The sequence below is a fragment of the Crocodylus porosus genome, unplaced genomic scaffold (assembly GCF_001723895.1).
Source record: "Crocodylus porosus isolate Cpor-Errol unplaced genomic scaffold, CroPor_comp1, whole genome shotgun sequence".
Lineage (NCBI taxonomy): Eukaryota > Metazoa > Chordata > Crocodylia > Crocodylidae > Crocodylus > Crocodylus porosus.
This window is the reverse complement of record NW_017728909.1, coordinates 24,098,679-24,116,285: the sequence shown is the minus strand read 5'-3', so window position 1 is coordinate 24,116,285 and position 17,607 is coordinate 24,098,679. Positions and strand designations below refer to the sequence as shown.

The 17,607-nt window shown below is 47.9% G+C and overlaps 1 protein-coding gene across 3 annotated transcripts in view; it reads left to right on the top strand.

Annotated features, from left to right (window-relative positions):
* Window positions 1-17,607, top strand: part of ADAMTS12 (ADAM metallopeptidase with thrombospondin type 1 motif 12) — a 344,985-nt gene that overhangs the window by 216,375 nt on the left and 111,003 nt on the right. For all 3 annotated transcript variants that reach the window (XR_002100368.1, XM_019531927.1, XM_019531926.1), the window contains exons 10-11: window positions 5,079-5,171; window positions 17,152-17,297. Coding sequence is in view for 2 of the 3 variants with exons in the window: in XM_019531927.1 (XP_019387472.1) it covers window positions 5,079-5,171; window positions 17,152-17,297 (239 nt within the window). In the remaining variant the exon portion in view is untranslated. The remainder of the gene's footprint in view (window positions 1-5,078; window positions 5,172-17,151; window positions 17,298-17,607) is intronic.

Sequence of the window (17,607 nt, the reverse complement as noted above, 5' to 3'; positions counted from 1 at the left end):
GGACCTGCTCGAGATGCATCTGTGGATGCATGACAAGGTACGGTTGGCCTTCCTGACTGCATCCCCACACTGCCAGCCCATGTTCATCTTGGAGTCAATGATGACTCCAAGATCCTTTTCCGCCTCTGTATTGACAAGAGGGGAGTTCCCCAGCCTGTAGGTATGGTGCTGGTTTTTCCTCCCCAGGTGCAGCACCTTGCATTTGTCAGTGTTGAATCCCATCCTATTCTTGTCCGCCCACCCCTGTAACCTGTCTAGGTCCGATTGCAGCCTATTCCTCCCTTCTAGCGCACCCACATCCCCCCACATCTTAATGTCGTCAGCAAATTTCAACAGGGTGCTTTTTACCCCTTCATCGAAGTCACAGATGAAGATGTTGAACAGTGCGGGCCCGAGGACTGAGCCCTGCGGGACCCCACTGCCCACATCCCTCCAGGTTGAAAATGACCCATCCACCACCACTCTCTGGGTGCAGCCCTCCAGCCAGTTGGCGACCCATCTGACTGTGTAGGTGTCAACACCACAGTCCCCCAGTTTCTTAATGAGAACAGGGTGAAAGACAGTGTCGAAGGCCTTCTGAAAGTCCAGGAAGACTATGTCCACTGCTACCCCTGCATTTAAGGATTTGGTGACCTGGTTGTAGAAGGCCACCAGGTTGGTCTGACAGTACCTGCCTCTAATGAACCTGCGTTGGTTGCCCCTAAGCATAATCTCCCGTGCTGGCCCCTCAAGTGTGGACAGTATGCCCCAAAGTTTAGTGTCATCGGCGAACTTAGCCACTGCTTTTCTGACACCAGTGTCCACATCATTGATAAAGATGAAGAGAATGGGTCCAAGGACAGAGTCTTGGGGGACGCCACTAGTTACGGAGTGCCATAATGACTTGCTGCCATTAACCACTACTCTCTGGGTCCAACCTCAGAGCCAATTTCACAGCCATTGGACTGTGGTGTAGCCAAGGCTGCAGTTGGCCAATTTTCCATGAGGAGGTCATGGGACACCAGATCAAAGGCTTTTTTCAAGTCCAGGTATATGACATCAATCTCTTCTCCCTTGTCCAGGTGATATGTCACCTGATCATAGAAGGAGATGAGATTGGCCAAGCAAGACCTACCCACAACAAACCCGTGCTGGCTATCCCTCAGGATATTGCCCTCAGCCAGCTTGTCCAGAAGGGTTTCCTTGATAATTTTCTCAAGAATCTTACCAGGGATTGAGGTCAAGATGATTGGCCTGTAAGTCCCAGGATTTATTTTCCGCCCTTTCTTGAAGATGGGTACCACATTGACCTTCTTCCAGTCTTCAGGTACTTCACCTGAGCACCATGAATTTTTGAATATTTTTTGCCAACGGTTGAGCAATGACACCTGCCAGCTCCTTGAGTACCCTAGGATGTAATCTGTCAGGACCAGCTGACTTGAAGGTGTCCAGCATCTCAAGGTGATCCTTTACTGGATCAACACTGATGCTGAGTATAAATACACCCTCATCCTGGCTCTCCCGCATCTTGCTAAGCAGGGCGGTCCCACTGGACTGATGAAAGGACTGACGCGAATTACCTGTTAAGCAGGTTGGCCTTTTCCTGGGTGTCAGTAATTAACTGCCCCGTTTGGTTCAGCAGGGGCCCAATGTTATCATTGCTTCTTTTCTAACTCCCTATATATGAAAAAGGACTTTTTATTATCCTTGATATGTGAATCCAGATGGCACTCAGTTGCAGCCTTGGCTTTCCTGATCCGCTCCCTGCAGGTGTGGATCAGTGCTGAGTAATCCTTCTTGGAGGTAATTCCAACCTTTCATCCTTTATAAATCTCTCTTTTGAGGCATAGGAGGTCCTTGAGTTACTGCTGAGCCAAGGGGGTTGCTGTGCGTTTTTGCTACCTTTCCTCCAAGATGGGATGGCCATCCTTTGTACAGTCAGGATCACTCCCTTGAGGAGCAACCAGTCCTCTTGAACTACCCCTTAGGGCCTCAACAATGAGCCTCCTGAGCTTGTCAAAGACAGCTTTCCTGAAGTCAAGGACTTCTGCTTTGCTGACTGACTTGCCAGCTTTGCAATGGCTAGTAAAGGTGATCAGCTTGTGGTCACTATCACTCAACTTTCCATCGATTCTTAAGTCATTGACTATGTCATCCCCTGTGGCCAGTACCAGGTCCAGAAATGCTTTGCCTGTTGTCGGCCCATAGACTTCTTGAGTCAGGTAGAGCTCATCCACGCATGTGAGGAAGCTTTGCAACTGATCGGATTTGGCCGAATACTCTTCTCATGACATATCTGGGTAGTTGAAGTCTCCTATGACAACCATGCACCAAGAGCGTGCAGCCTCAGCCAGTTCCCTGGCAAATTCCTGGTCCAGCTCTTTCTTCTGGTTAGGAGGTCTGTAGTAGACTCCTACCATGATGTCCCCTGAGCCACGTTCCCCAAGTATTTTGACCCAGAGAGACTCCAGTCATCCCTCCTGGGTGCCAATGTCAATTTGGAGGGACATGTAGCTGTCCTTGACATAGAAGGCTATCCCACACCCCTTTTATCTGCATGATCATGCCTGTACAGAGTATAGTCATCTATACCTGTCACCGAATCATAGGTGGAGTCCCACCAGGTCTCCGTTATTCCTATGAGGTTGTAGTTATTTTTGTGTAGCAGGAGGACCAGTTCCTCTTGTTTATTTCCCAAGCTCCTGGCATTAGTGTACAGGCAGGCAAGTGTCCAACTGGGGGCCCTTGCCTTCCCTACTGATTGTTCTGGGGCTAGGGTAGAGGTGGCTTCCCTTAAGTGCCTTGGCCTGCTGGATTTACAAGAGTTACCCAGCGGGCCAGCAGTGGCAGTAATCCCCGCAACCCCCAGCAGGCTTAGTTTAAAGCCTGGTCGTGCAGGTCAACCAGACTGGCTGAGAAGAGCCTCCTCCCCACTGGAGTGAGGTGGAGGCCATCTCTCCCCAGCAGACCACCGCCTCTCTCACAAGTGGACTGTGATCATGGAAGCCAAAGTCTTCGCAATGACACCAGCACCGCAGTCTTTGGTTGACTACCTCAACCCATCTCTCCCTCCTCTGCCCATGGCCCACAACCAGGAGGAGCAAGGAAAAGACCATCTGCACCCCCAACCCCCTAAACCCCTCTCCCAGAACCCTGTAGTCTTTCATGACCCGGCTGGGATTGCTCTGTGACATGTCATTTGTGCCCATGTGGATAAGGAGCATAGGGTAGTGGTCGGAGGCCTGGATAATCTTTGGTATCCTCTCTGCTATGGCCTTGATGTGTGCCCCTGGCAAGTAGCAGACCTCCTGGGCTAGGGGGTTGGGGTGGCAGATTGCCATCTCAGTGGCCCCTCAGGTGGGAGTCTCCCATGACAACCACTCTGCGTTTCGTCTTAGGGAGAGTAGGGGTGGGTGATCCTCCCTTGCCTGCAGGAGCTGGCATCTCCACAGGCTCAACTGGGGCTGCAAGGGGTCCATACCTGTTGCAGAGCCCCAGAGGGGAGGGGATATTGGTGTGGCGGGCCTTGGGGCCCTTGACCACCTTGTTCCAACCCCTTGGCCTGGACAGTATGGGAGATCCCCGAGTCCTCCCTTGTCCTAGGAGGTGACCTTGGTCTACCCTCTGCCTCCAAGGGGTTAAGGGCCTGGCAGTAGGAGTCAATCTCCTGCTCACCATCCATGATGGCACACAGTCTCTGGTGCCCCAGAGATTCCAAAGTGGAGCAAACTCTGCAAGGGGGGGTGGCAATGCTCCCAGTCTCATGAGCCTGGAAACATGCCAGGCAGCCCCTGCAGCCAAGAGCCAGGGGCTTCATCTGTGTGGAACTCAGAACCATGGGTTCTGTCTGGGTGGAGGCCTCTGAGGTGCCAGAGGGGGAGGCTGCAGACTCCGAGGGGACCCTCGAGGTACAGCGTGCGCCCATCTGCATCATGCCGCTGGTAGGCCGGCTACTGATGGGACTGCCTACCCTAGGGGGATCACTGGCAGGGCCACAGACCCTCCCATTCACGCTTCTGCACAAACTCCCAGGCTAACTTGTGCACCGGGCCCAGAAGTGCACCTGTTTGCGCAGCATGTTCACAAGGTTCCAGTAGCACGGCTCCCTGGGCGGGCTGGACGAAGTAGGAGCCGGGGGGGGGCCAGCATGATCTTCTTTGGCTCCACTCGGCTGCCTCCCAGCTGGCTATGTTGCTCCCACCATGGGCCCCTGTTTACCTATGAGTAGGCCGGGGCTCATTGTGGGTCCTGGGGTCTCTCCTTGGGCTCACGAGGGCGCAGCAGGCTTTCACCTGTGTGTCTTGCACCAGAGCCAAGACCCAACTAAACTTTCTTGATATTCTAGTCCTAGCTCTCAGTGCTGAAGAGTGTTGATAATTTAAGCCGACATCTATGAAAGGCTGAATCAAAACCCTGTTTCTGGATATACTTAACATTTGGGCATGTGAAGACTTAAACACCAGATTTGCGTCGTATGTTGCCCTCCAAAACCCATTTTTTGCTTTAAATAATAACTTTTATTATATACAAATAGATGTAAATCGTTGAGTATCCAACTGCATGAAAGAAAATTGCACATAACAGGAAAAAGTATGATAATGGAAGTACATAATATTATATTTAAGTTACAGCCTTTAAAGCTCCTTTATGGCCCCTTTGGAATTTTTAATTTGAACTACCTTGACAGAATACTATTTTTGGAAAGTTCCGAGCACCTGACCTTCTGGAACAGTCACAAACTCTGCCACGACCGATTCAGGCTGGACATAAGAAAGAACTTCTTCACTGTCTGAGCCCCCCAGGTTTGGAATAGACTGCTGCTGCAGGCGGTCCAAGCACCCACTTTGAATGCCTTCAAGACACATTTGGATGCTTATCTTGCTGGGATCCTATGATCCTTGCTTACTTCCCCTGGGGCAATGGGCTGGACTCGATGATCCTCCAGGGTCCCTTCCAGCCCAAATGTCTATGAAGTCTATGAAATGAAAGCAAACCCTTTTAAGGCAAATTGAGATTCCCCCAAAACATAAACAGTGCTTGAAAATCTTGGAGTTTCTACTCAGAAGACTGTTGTAGCTTTTTTCTTCTTTCTTTTACAGAATATCTGCCAGACACTTTGGTGCTCTGTGAAAGGTTCTTGCCGATCAAAACTAGATGCTGCTGCAGATGGAACGAGGTGTGGAGAAAACAAGGTGATTATGGGCTTCAGTTGTCTGAAAAGGCATTTGGGAAAGTATGAATTGCTACTTGACAGGCTTTGTCCACATTCCAAATTAAACTAAACTGCATCCTGTAAGGTGTGCATTATTTTTGTTCTGTTGAACTTTAGCAAACTTCCATGGAGTTTACTCATATTTTCATCTTTCTTTGCTATTAAGCTTAATCCCTGACCTTTCTCTACCAGCTCTCATTAAGTTATCATTGTTTGTCGTCTTGTCCTCCAACTGAGAGGGCTAACAAATACATTTCTTTTCAATCAATGCCAACTGAAAAGCAGCAGGTAGTCAGCTTCCTAGTTCAGAGCAATTGTAAGATATGACCTCAATACTTCTCCATATTATGCCCAGCTGGTGCTTACTAAAAGAGCCAGGCTATCCAGTCTTGTCTGGATTTGTCTTATTGCTGGAATCCAAATACTTGTGCATTTGGATTTGGATTCCCTCTGATTCCATGCTAGGCAGACTCTTCTGGGCTTATAATTGCTTTTCATCTTATAAAGAGAGACTAGACATGGTTTCCGGACCTCTTTTGAGAAAGCTTTAAAGCCCACCTAGCTTTTTCCTGCCTAGCTTCTTTTTAAAGATCCCAGGGCGGAACCCAAGATCGGGGAGAAACTCCACAATCTTGACCTTTCCAGCCTGAAATTTTTAAAAGGCTTGGTGCAGCACAGCAGCACTGCTGCTCTTTGAACATGACTTCCCTGTAGGCCAGCATGTTCAAAGAGTGGTCATGCAGCTGGGCTGTGCATGCTGCTCTTGAATGCCTACACACATGGGAACACATTCAAAATTAAGCATGACACAAACCAGCCATGAAGGTATTCCATATTTAATGTGAAACATGGCATGTTATGGTGTCTTAACCATGCAACCAGGGGCCTCAGTGACAGGAAGTGTTCAAGAGGAAAATCCATTCATGAATTAAAAATTAGAAGTCCCAGAATCAAAGTGCAGTACAAGTAGGAAGAATGAAATAAAATGAAGGATGAGATTTCAAGCTGAAAATCAAGGGAAAATTTCTGGTGATCAGTTTAGCTGAAGAATAACTTCTAAGAGTATATGGTAGAATCTTTTCTCGCATAGTTACATGCTACCTAGTAAATGCACTGCTGGTTACACTCCTGCAGTGATAGGGAGAAAATAACTGACAGCTGTGTGTATTACTGTACCATATTTATTATAGCTTAGATCGTTGTGTTAATTTCCTCAGTTGCAGTTCTTTCTAGAATATGTGAATGAGGACAGCACAATAGCTGTAAAGATCATAGAAAAGCAGATCATAGAATAGTGGGGCTGGAAGGTATCTCAGGAGGTCATCTAGTCCAAACCCCTGCTCAAGCATGATGGTCTTGGCTTCTCCGCCCTGATGGCAGACTTATCCTGTTAAAAAGAAGTGTCCCTTATGTGTTAGGTGTTCATAGCATAGTGTCATATCTTTTAGAGAAACACTGGACTCTCCATTTGAATATCTCAGATGCCAAAATTAATTAGAACGATGGATCATACAAGCCTGTGGCTAATTGCTATCTTTGAAAGACAGGCTTTGAAATGCTTCCATAATGTAAATAAGAATCACACTGTTGTCTTCAGAAAAGATTATGCTTAGTGGCATAGGTGACATGGAAGTGCTGCCAGTGGGGAGGCACAATTCCATGCCACTGCCCCTGCCCCACCCCTGCTGCTGCCAGGTGTTGGGTCCAGCCAGGAGGGCATATGCCCTCCCCTTCCCCAATTCCCCTCTGATACGTTGCTTATGGTGAGTGTTTTAGAAACTTTTCTATTCAAAATAAGTTCCTTTTCCCCCAGTTTCTAGAAAATTGTTCTTTCATTTTTTTCATTGCAACCTTTCACGTTCCTTTGGCCGGCTCAGGCATAAATGCACATTCCTAAAGCTCTAAAAGAAAGATCTTGGGAATATAAAGTTGTAACCCAGTAGTCATATTTTGTTCAAAATACCAAGGCCTTAGGGCTTCAGAGTTACTATAGGCAAAATATTAAAATCTTTCACCAGCTGGCAAGCTAAGTGTCTGGGAGACTATTTGTTGAAGTCCCTAGGGGCACTGGGGAAAATGTGTCTGAGCCTCACCTGGGTGAAAATTGTAAAGTATGTGTCCTTTCCTCTGCAGAGACACTCTTTACTAGGAAAGTGCTGCAGGATTGGTTTCCACACCTTCTTTGTGTTACATGGAGGGAAACATCCATTCCTGCTTTATATTATGCTATCCAAATAATTAAAATTCTCCTTATCATTTTTATCCTTTACTTCTGTGATTCACTGCTCACTCCTTTCCATTAAAGGTGATTAAGCATGGAAGCTATGCAACAGAACAAGAAATCTCTCACCTGATAATTTTCTCAGTGTTAGTGGCTGCTGTCTCTCATTCAACCCATCCCACTGATCTGGTAAATGACCAGAAAGCAAATTGAAATGTTTCTCTGGAGGGAGGCTGTAAGAGTGGACAGATTGAACAGTTATAAACTGTAAAAAGTGGAGGGAGAATTTACTGTGGTTCAGCTGACTTAACACTTTTTTGTCTATCCATTCCAACCTGCAATAAGTAGAAGCTAACCTGAAATGATTTATTATGTGTTTCATTTAGGGTTATCACAAATGCCAGCACTTTCTGCAATGTACATTTCTTTGGCATTTGCTCCATTTGTGTGTATATTGGATTGTATTACATTGTATCACATAACATAACATTGTATTATATATGAATGTATTATATGAATTTGACATGCATATAATTTGTATAGTAAGATCCGATTAAAAACCAGCATGAGCCCTACCAAAACACGACATTCCCCTGTGCACAGCTCCCAAGAGAAGATGAGCGAACAAACAAATGACAGACGTTAGCTGCATCAGAAAACACACCACTGAAAAGCACTATCAGTATGTTGAAGAGTGTGCAGTAAATACCACCATAAAAAATAATGGATGAGACAAGACTGAAATCCTGGCCATTTGTGATAGTTAAAATGAATTGGAACTCTCCAGCTTCCAGTGGAGGCAATTGCTTTTTGCCAGTCAAAATTCTCCCTGGGATTTCATTTGTAGTCCATTTAATTTCACAGGAGGCTATGTAATAGTGGAAGCTATAATCATAAAATCATAGAAAATTAGCATTGGAAAGCACCTCAGGAGCTTATTTAGTCCAACCCCCTCATCAAAGCAGGACCATCCCCAACTAGATCATTTCAGGCAAGCCTCCGTCTAGCCAGGTCTTAAAAACCTCCAAGGATGAAGACTCCACAACTTCTCTGGTTAACCTGTTCTAGTGTTTTCTTACCCTCCATGAACGACACGTGCCTCCAGAGGCTGGGGGGGAACGGTGACCACCCGCAGACAGTGGTGTTGGTGATGGGGGTGTGGCGGAGGCAAGCAGGGACCATCCTCAGGCAGCCATGGAGGTGTCAGTGGTGAGGAGGGGGCAGGCAGTGAGCAGGAACCACCTCCAGCTGCCATTTGCACTGTCGCGTGTGGCGAGCAGGGACTGCCTGCAGCCACCAGCAGTTGTGTCAGTGGCAGGGGGTGCAGCGGTGACTGGCAGCGGCAGCCAATCTCGGGGGGGCACATGCCCCCCTGTGCCCCTCCTACATATCACCTATGCTACCCTCCTAGAGAGAAAGTGTTTCTTAACATCTAACCTAAACTTTCCTTCCTGCAACTTGCTACAAATGGTCATTATTCCTTGTTCTGCCAACTGCCACCACTGAGAATAGTATATCTCTGTCTTCGTTATAACCACTTTTCAGGTAGTTGAAGGATGCTATTAATTCCCCCCTCAGTTTTCTTTTCTTCAGACTAAATCAGCCCAGTACCCTCAGCCTTTCCTCAGAAGTCATGTCCCAGCTCCCTAGCTATTTTTATTGCCCATTGCTGGACTCTCTTCAATTAGTCTACATACTTTCTGTAGTGGGGGCCCAAAACTGAACACAGTTCTCCAAATATGGCCTCACCAGTGCTGAGCAGAGAGGAATAATTACTTCCCTTGATCTTCTAGCAACTCTCCTACTAATGCAGCCCAGTATGCTGTTAGCCTTCTTCGCAACAAGGGCACACTTTTGGTTCATATTCAACTTATTGTCTGCTGTAACTCCCAGGTCCTTTTCTGAAGAGCTGGTCTGGCCCCAGCCTGTACTGTGCATGGGTTAGTTCTGTCCTAAGGGCAAGATTTGGAACTTATCCTTATTGAATCTTATGACATTTATTTTGGTCCAGTCCTCAAATTTGTTGAGGTCTCTCTGAATCCTAACCATGTTCTCCAGTATATCTATTACTAGGGCACACCCGGGTCGAAGCACTGCTTTGTTAGGCTTCCCAAAGTGCTTTGGAGCTTCCAAAAAGCTTTGGAGCTGCCTTGGAGATCCAGCCATAGGGTATAATGGGAAAACAATAAGCTATCTATAACTTTGTTGTTTTTTGTCTGATTTGGATGAAAATTTTCAGAGGTGGTAGACTCTGCAGAGAGCATGAAGCCTGCCAAGCTTCAAGATCAGTGCAGGGGTTTGGGGAGACCTGCACCCCAAATTCTTGAAAGTAAAACTAATGTCACGTCTAGGTATTACAACATAGGGGGGTGAAAACTACAGGGCTGGTAGCTCTTGCTGAGGTCACAAAGCCTGCCAAGTTTCAAGAAGATCAGTGCAGGGGTTTGGGGGGAACTGCGCCTCAAGCTGTGGACAAGCAAAACTCATGCCATGGATGACACTGCAAGTGTTAAGGCACAGCGGGGTGGCAGCTGCAGGGATGGTGGCCCCTGCTGTGGCCACGACACCTGCCAGCTGTCAAGGAGATCAGTGCAGGGGGGTTCTGGGGCCCTGCACCTCTAGCTGCTGACAGACAAAACTCGTGCCATGTGTGCTTGTGGGACTGACTGTCTCTGTCTTGGGGCGGGGTGCGGGAAACACTACTGCAGGCCTGGCTGCTAAGCTACTGTGTTACCAGTTACCAATCAATCATGATTCACTCACGGATCAGCTCAATACACAGGACCTAGCTAATGTAGTCAGTTAATTGACATCAAGTAGCACCTACAAAACCAGGCTAAGGAGGGGAAAGAATCAATACAGACAATCAACTGCCCCAAGCCAGACACAGTCAGTCCCACAAGCACCCACGGCACGAGTTTTGTCTGTCAGCAGCTAGGGGTGCAGGGCCCCAGCCCGCCCCCCACACTGATCTCCTCCACAGCTGGCAGGCATCGTAGCCTCAGCAGCGGCCACCACCCCTGCAGCTGTCACCCTGCTGAGCCTTAACACACGCAGTGTCACCCATGGCACGAGTTTTGCTTGTCCACAGCTTGAGGTGCATTTCCCCCCCAAATCCCTGCACAGATCTTCTTGAAAGTTGGCAGGCTTTGTGGGCTCAGCAAGAGCTACCGGCCCTGCAGTTTTCACCCCCTGTGGTGTAACACATAGACGTGACAGGAGTTTTGCTTTCAAGAATTTGGGGTACAGTTCCCCCAAAATTCCTGCACTGATCTTCTTGAAAATTGGTAGGCTTTGTGGCCTCAGTAAAAGCTACTACTCCTGCAAGTTTCACCCAAATAGGACAAAAAACAACAACTTTATAAATATTTCATTGATTCCCCCATTATACCCTATGGCCGGGTTTCCAAGGCTTTGGAGCCACTTCGGCTGGATCGAGGTGGAAACCTGGTCTGGAGCTCCGGATCAGATCGCTGCCATCCAGAGCGGCCAGGTCCAAATTGGATCGCTGCCAATTCACACAGACTTATCTGTTACTCCCCCTATCTTGGTGTCATCTGCAGACTTGCTGAGGGTGCACTCCATCCCATCTTCCAGGTTGTTGATGAAGGTATTAAACAAAACCAGCCCTAGGTCCAACCCCCGGAGCACTCCTCTTGATACTGGCTGCCAATTAGAAATTGAGCCATTAGAAATTACCCATTGAGCCTGATGATCTAGCCTGTTTTCCATCTTATAGTCCATTCATCCAACCCATACTTCCTTAGCTTGTTTGCAAAAATGTTCTGGGAGATTGTATCAAAAGCCTTGCTAAAGTTAAGTGTATCACGTCCACTGCACTCTCTACATCCACAGAGCCAGTCACCTCAACATAGAAGGCAACCAGATTGGTTAGGCATGGATTGCCCTTGCTAAAACCATGCTGATTATTCCTAATCACCTTCTTCTCCTCCAAATGCTTAGAAGTGGATTCCTTGAGGACCTTTTCCATGATTTTTCCAGGAACTGAGGTGAGCCTCACTCATCTGTAGTTCCCCAGAAACTTATTCTTCCCTTTCTTACATATGGGCACTATTTTTGCCCTTTTCCAATCATCCAGGACCACTCCCAATTGCCATGAGTTTTCAAAGATAATGGCCAGTGGCTCTACAATCATATCCCTCAGCATGCTCAGACTATGTGGACTTGTACACATGCAGCTTTTCTAAGTAGCCCCTAACCTGTTCTTTTGCCATTATTGGCTGCTTACCTGCTTCCCAAAATGTACTGCCAGGTGCAGTAGTCTGGGAGTTGACCTTCCCTATGAAGACTGAGGTGAAAAAGGCATTGACCACTTCAGCCTTCCAAATGGAAGCTGGTCACCATGTGTTGTTGCAAAGAGTCAAGGAGACGCATATTAACTTCTGAAGAGCCACAGGTTGGCCACCCTTGTGCTAGAGAATAGGTTGGGGATTCAGGATGACCTAGAGAGGATTGCTAGGTGGGTGGATCAAAACCTGATGACATTCAACACAGAGAAATGCAAGGTGCTCCACCTTGAGAGAATGAACCCACATCATACTTACAGACTTGGAAGTACTACACTCACTAGCACCATGACCAAAAGAAACTTGGGGGTCATAACTGAATACAGGATGAACATAAGCCACCAATGCAATGCCACAGCTGGCAAGGCCAGTAAAACTCTGGCTTGCATCCAGCAATGCATCTCAAGCAAGACCCAAGAAGACATCCTTTCACTTTATTCGGAATTGGTGAGGCTGCAGCTGGAGTACTGCATCCAGTTCTGGGCTCCAGACTTTAAATAGGACATGGAGAAACTTGAGAGAGTCCAGAGGAGAGCCACACACATGATTAGAGGTCAAGAGAACAGGCCTCATGAGGAGAGGCCAAGACACAGGGGACTCTCCAGCCTGGAGAAGAAAAGGCTCTGTGGGGACTTGGTGGCAGCCTGTAAGTATAAAAGTAGTGTGCATCAGGAACTGGGAGAACATCTGTTCACCAGGACACCCCAAGGGAAGACAAGGTCTAACAGTCACAAACTGTTGGAAGACTATTTTAGACTGGACATAAGGAAAAACTTCTTTACCGCCCGAGTTTCCAGAGTTTGAAATAAACTACCCCCATAAGTGGTGCAAGCACCTATTTTGCATATGTTTAAGAAATGCCTGGATGTGCACCTTGCTGGGGTCATCTGCCCCAGCTGACTTTCCTGCTCTTTGGGCAGAGGACTGGACCTGATGATCTCACAAGGTCCCTTCCAGCCCTAATGTCTATGAAATCTTACTACTGCCTCTTCAAGGGGCCTAGAGCCTAACTTTGTGTGACATAGGGCACATCTACACGTACATTTAAGTGCAACTAATTTTAATAGGCGTTAAGCTAATGCACATTAAGCAATTTTTGGCAGGTGTCTATACTTTCAGGACTTGAGGCTAAAGTTAGTCCCAAATCCCTGGACTTGGCACTAAAGTTAGTGCCAAGTCTCTGCAGCCTTGCCATGTGCCCCTGTGGCCACTGTGGGGAGCTCCAATCTCTGGCCACATGGCTTCTAGCTCTTGGCAGCCATGTTGAAGCCAGACCTAGCTGCCAGCAACTAGCAGCCATCTGGTAAACTCTGATCCCTAGCTAGCCCCTTCTCTGCCCAGAAGCCACATGCCCAGCTCAGGAGCAGCATGCAGCAGTGCCTTCCTTGGCTACCCTGCTCACCTGTGCCAGGGCTGCTCCAGCCTCTGCCCCTGTCCCTGTCCCTCTCCCTGCCAGCGATGCCCAGTGCCCTGCTGCTCCAGCCCAGCCCCTGCCAGTGCTGACCAGTGCCTCACAGTCCTGCTGGCCATGGTGGTGGCCCTGCTGGCCCCAGGAGGCTCCCCCCCATCCAGGCCCCAGGACAGCCATGCATCTACCAGCATGGCCCAGGGCACTGGTTGTGGGAGGACCTGGCTGACCCCCTCCTCCTGCACTCCCCACTCCAGCCCGCCTGCCCCACAGCCCCCCCCCATTCCCTGTCAACCCCCAGCACCAGTCTCAGCACATGCACATGGGTGAAACAAAAAATAGTTTATTACTCTCACAGTGCCCATCCCCATCCCTTCCCCCTCAACAAACAGAACTCCTTCCCTCCTCCCCCCTCAATCAACAGAGCCCTCCACCACCCTCCCCACACACTGATAATAAAAAACCCACTAACAAGTGAAAAACTATATTCAAACGGAAAACTATATGCAAGGGGGAAACTATATACAATATTTACAATATTGTGAGTCTTCAAGACCAGACTGTGGGGTTGTGGGTGGGGATGGGATGCTAGGGAGCAGAGCCCCAGGTCAGGGGCTGGATATTTTCTGGAGCGAGGTTCAGGCTGGCACCCTAGTGGCAGGGCAGATCCTGCACTAAAGTTAGTTCCTGGTCGTGTCTACAACATACATTAATGCATATTAAATAATCAGGCCTAAACTTTATACCTGCATTTGTAGGTATCAAATGTAGGCATGACTAGCCTACATTAATGTGCGTTAAGGGCATGCACGTGTAGATGCACACTACAGCTGTGCAAAATTTTGCCCAATGTTTCATTTTGAAGATGTTTCAATGTGTTTCAAGCTTGAAACAGTGAAATCAAAATGAAGCAAAAGCCTTTGAAACAGGTTCAAGGGCACTTGAAACATTTTGAAAGATTCAAAATGCTTTGAGTTTTGAAGCCAGGCTTACTTGGCTTCAGTGCCAGTCCCAGCCAGCAGCACCAGCTTCCTGTCATCCAACAGGAAGATCAGGGGCTCTCCTGCACCCCTGGGAGCAGTCTGGCACAGCCCCTGCAGCTCTCCCGGGGGTGTGGGTGAGCCCCTAATCTGCCTGCTGGCTCACAGGAGGCTGGTTCTGCTGCCCGAGGCGGTGGCAGCCAGGGCTGTCCCTCGGGGGCCCTGAATCAGGATGACTGCCATGGGCCCTGCGCTTTGGGGGGCCCTGCAGAGCTGGGCAGAGTGGCTGTGGTGACTATGCACTGCCACCATTGGCTTTGTGTCCAGCCACTCACTACCCTCCCCCCGACAACCAGTGCTGCCATTGGTGGTGGCGGCAGCTTCTTTGCATCCAGGGTGAATGGGATCAGGGCAGGGGTGGGTCTCCACATGAACTGATTTGCCCCGGGCCCTGCACCCCACACCCTCCTTGGGTTGGCTCTGGCAGCAACCCGCGCCCAGTGCTGGGTGCCAATCTTGCTGGTGCTGGGTGCGGGCTGCTGCCAGAGCAGATCTGAGGAGGGTGAGGGTGCAGGGCTCAAGGAAAATCAGTTCATGCGGGGACTCACCCCCACCTTGATCCCATACACCCTGAATGTGAAGAAGCTGCCGTCGCCATCGGCAGTGGCACCGGCTGGTAGGTGTGGGGAGAGCGAGTGGTGGCTTCTTTGCATCCAGGGTGCATGGGATTGGGTGAGGGGTGGGTCTCCACATAAGCTGATTTGCCCCGGGCTCTGCACCCTCCTTGGGTCAGCTCTGGCAGCAGCCCGCACCCAGCGCTGGGTGCGGGCTGCTGCCAGAGTCAACCCAAGGAGGGTGCAGGGTGCAGTGCCCAGGGCAAATCAGTTTATGTGGGGATCTGTTCCTGCTCCGATGCTGCTGGGCGCAGCCCGTGCCAGGAAGATCAGTGCTGCCACTGGCCCCAGCCAGCAGGCAGATTGGGGGCTTGCCTGCACTCCCAGGAAGGCTGCAGGGGCTGTGCCAGACTGCTCCCAGGGGTGCAGGCCCCCAAACTGCCTGCCAGATGGCAGGAGGCTGGTGCTGCTGGCTGGGGCCAGGATCTTCCCAGTGCGGGGTGCAGAAGAGCCTATAGGTGAAATGTTGAAACAGCATCAAAACAAAACGGAACAGTGCTTTCAAAATTAAACAAAACTCAAAACACTTTTCCATCGAAACGGAAGTCAAAGCAGAATGGTGTTGTTTCACACAGCTCTAATACACACCCATTTAATGCACATTAATGTGTCTCATGTAGATATGCCCATAGAGTAAGTCATCCTAGAAACACATTTGGCATTTTGACATGTGCTGTTGACTCAGCACCGGGCTTTTTTTATTAGTGATATGTGTTAATTAAACATGCCCGGTGCTGCATCAGATGTAGGTGTATAAGTGGCACAACACACATCAGTGCTGAGAAAATGGCGGTGGTATGCTTTGAACTAAAGCACATGGAATGTGCGTAAGTATCCAGAAACTTAATTGAGTCTGCTGGAGCACGGAAATTGATGTGCTCCGGCAGCCTTCCATGACATGTGCATTAGCATCGCAGTGCGTCTCCATGCTGAAAAAAGGGTGGCAGTATGCTTTGAAATAAAACACACTTTAGATTCATAGACATTAGGGGCTGGAAGGGACCTTGCGAGATCGAGTCCAGTCCCCCTGCCATAGGCAGAAAGTCTGCTAGGGTCAAATGACCCCCGCAAGAGAAGCATCTAAACACCATTTGAATGAGTCCAGAGTAGGTGCGTGCACCACCTCTGCGGGGAGTGTGTTCCACACCTGTACACGCGGACCATAAAGAAGTTTTTCCTTATGTCTAGTCTAAACCGGCCTTCCAGAAGGTTGTGGCTATTAGATCTTGTTATCCCTTAGGGAGCCCTGGTGAACAACTGTTCTCCCAGACCCTGGTGCACCCCCCTCGTACAGTTATAGGCTGCCACCAAGTCCCCCTGAGCCTTCTTTTCTCCAGGCTGAAGAGTCCCATGAGTGCTTGAGTTCAAAGTGCCCTGCTGCCATTTTTTCAGCATGGGGACGCACAGTAATGTTTGTCCATTAAAATACATTAAGGTGGCACAGTGAGACCCCTGATTGTGTCTGTGTATTTTGATACATCAGATTAGACCCTCAGCTAGCATAAAAGCAATTTAGCTTTTCTGAAATCGGTGGAATTATGCTTATTTACATCAGCTGAGAATCTGAAACACAGTATTTAAAAGATACACCAGGCCCATTTTTCTAGAACTTTCTATAACCTATGCATAACTTCTGTTACTGTTTATTAATATAGCATGGAGTGCAAAGTCATGCACTTTGGGATGAACAACAATAGTTTGCTGTAAAATAGTAGTTCTTGTACTGGAAACAACAAAGGAAAAGATGGATGTCAGTGTACTGTTGATCAAAGGATGACCATAAGCAACTATTATGATGTGGCTTTGAAAAAAGCTAGTGCAATTCCAGGGCAGAGTATATTCCATAGAAACAAGAAAGCAGTCATACCCCTGTTCAGGTCAATGGTAAGACCCCATTTAGAATATTGTATACAGCCCTGGTCACCAGATTTCAAAAAAGAAGGGCCACTGGATGGTTAGAGGAGCAGAGAAACAATCTTATGAAGAGAAATTAAAAGAACTAGTTTTGTCTGTATTAGCAAAACTAAGGTTCAGAGGTGATCAGACTACTTTTTAAAATATATATATATTACATATATATTTATTGCATATATATACATATACATTGAAACAATATGTATGTATGTATGCATGCATGTATGTATGTACATAATTATAACCAATAATTTGGAGTAGAATTCTACTTAGGAATTATCACGTAACAAATTGTTCACCATAGGATGAGATAGCCTTAGAGATGGCCTGCCAGAGGTAATACTATTTAGTGCTTCTTAGCATACACAACTAATTAGTTTTCTCTTCAAGCATTCAACCCACTGTAGTATTTTCCACTGATACTTTTCTGACTTTCTGTCTTTGCTGTTTCTTCAGTGGTGCTTCACCCGTGAGTGTATTACAGTGGGCAAGAATCCAGACGCGATTAATGGCGGATGGGGCACTTGGTCCTCCTGGTCCCATTGTACAAGGACATGTGGAGCAGGGGTTCAGAGTTCAGAGAGACAATGCAGTAACCCAGAGTAAGTCTGACACACAATTTGTTGCCATTTTGTTCAGTGTTTCTTGTGCATTGTGCAAGGTCTTAGAGCTATTGCAGGGGTATTTATAGAAGTGGAGACACATTTATATCTCACCACATAATCAGCAACTACTGCAGCAGGTTAATCAGTCAGCCATATTCTTCCTCATAAAAGCAATTTTGTCTAAAATTTACCAGCCTGGTCTTTTTCAATCTTTATCCTGGTTTTCAGTCTTTCTTATCTTCCATGGAACTTAATTCCAGCAAAGAGAGAAAATGTTATACTTCACCTCCAGGATTACTGCATATAT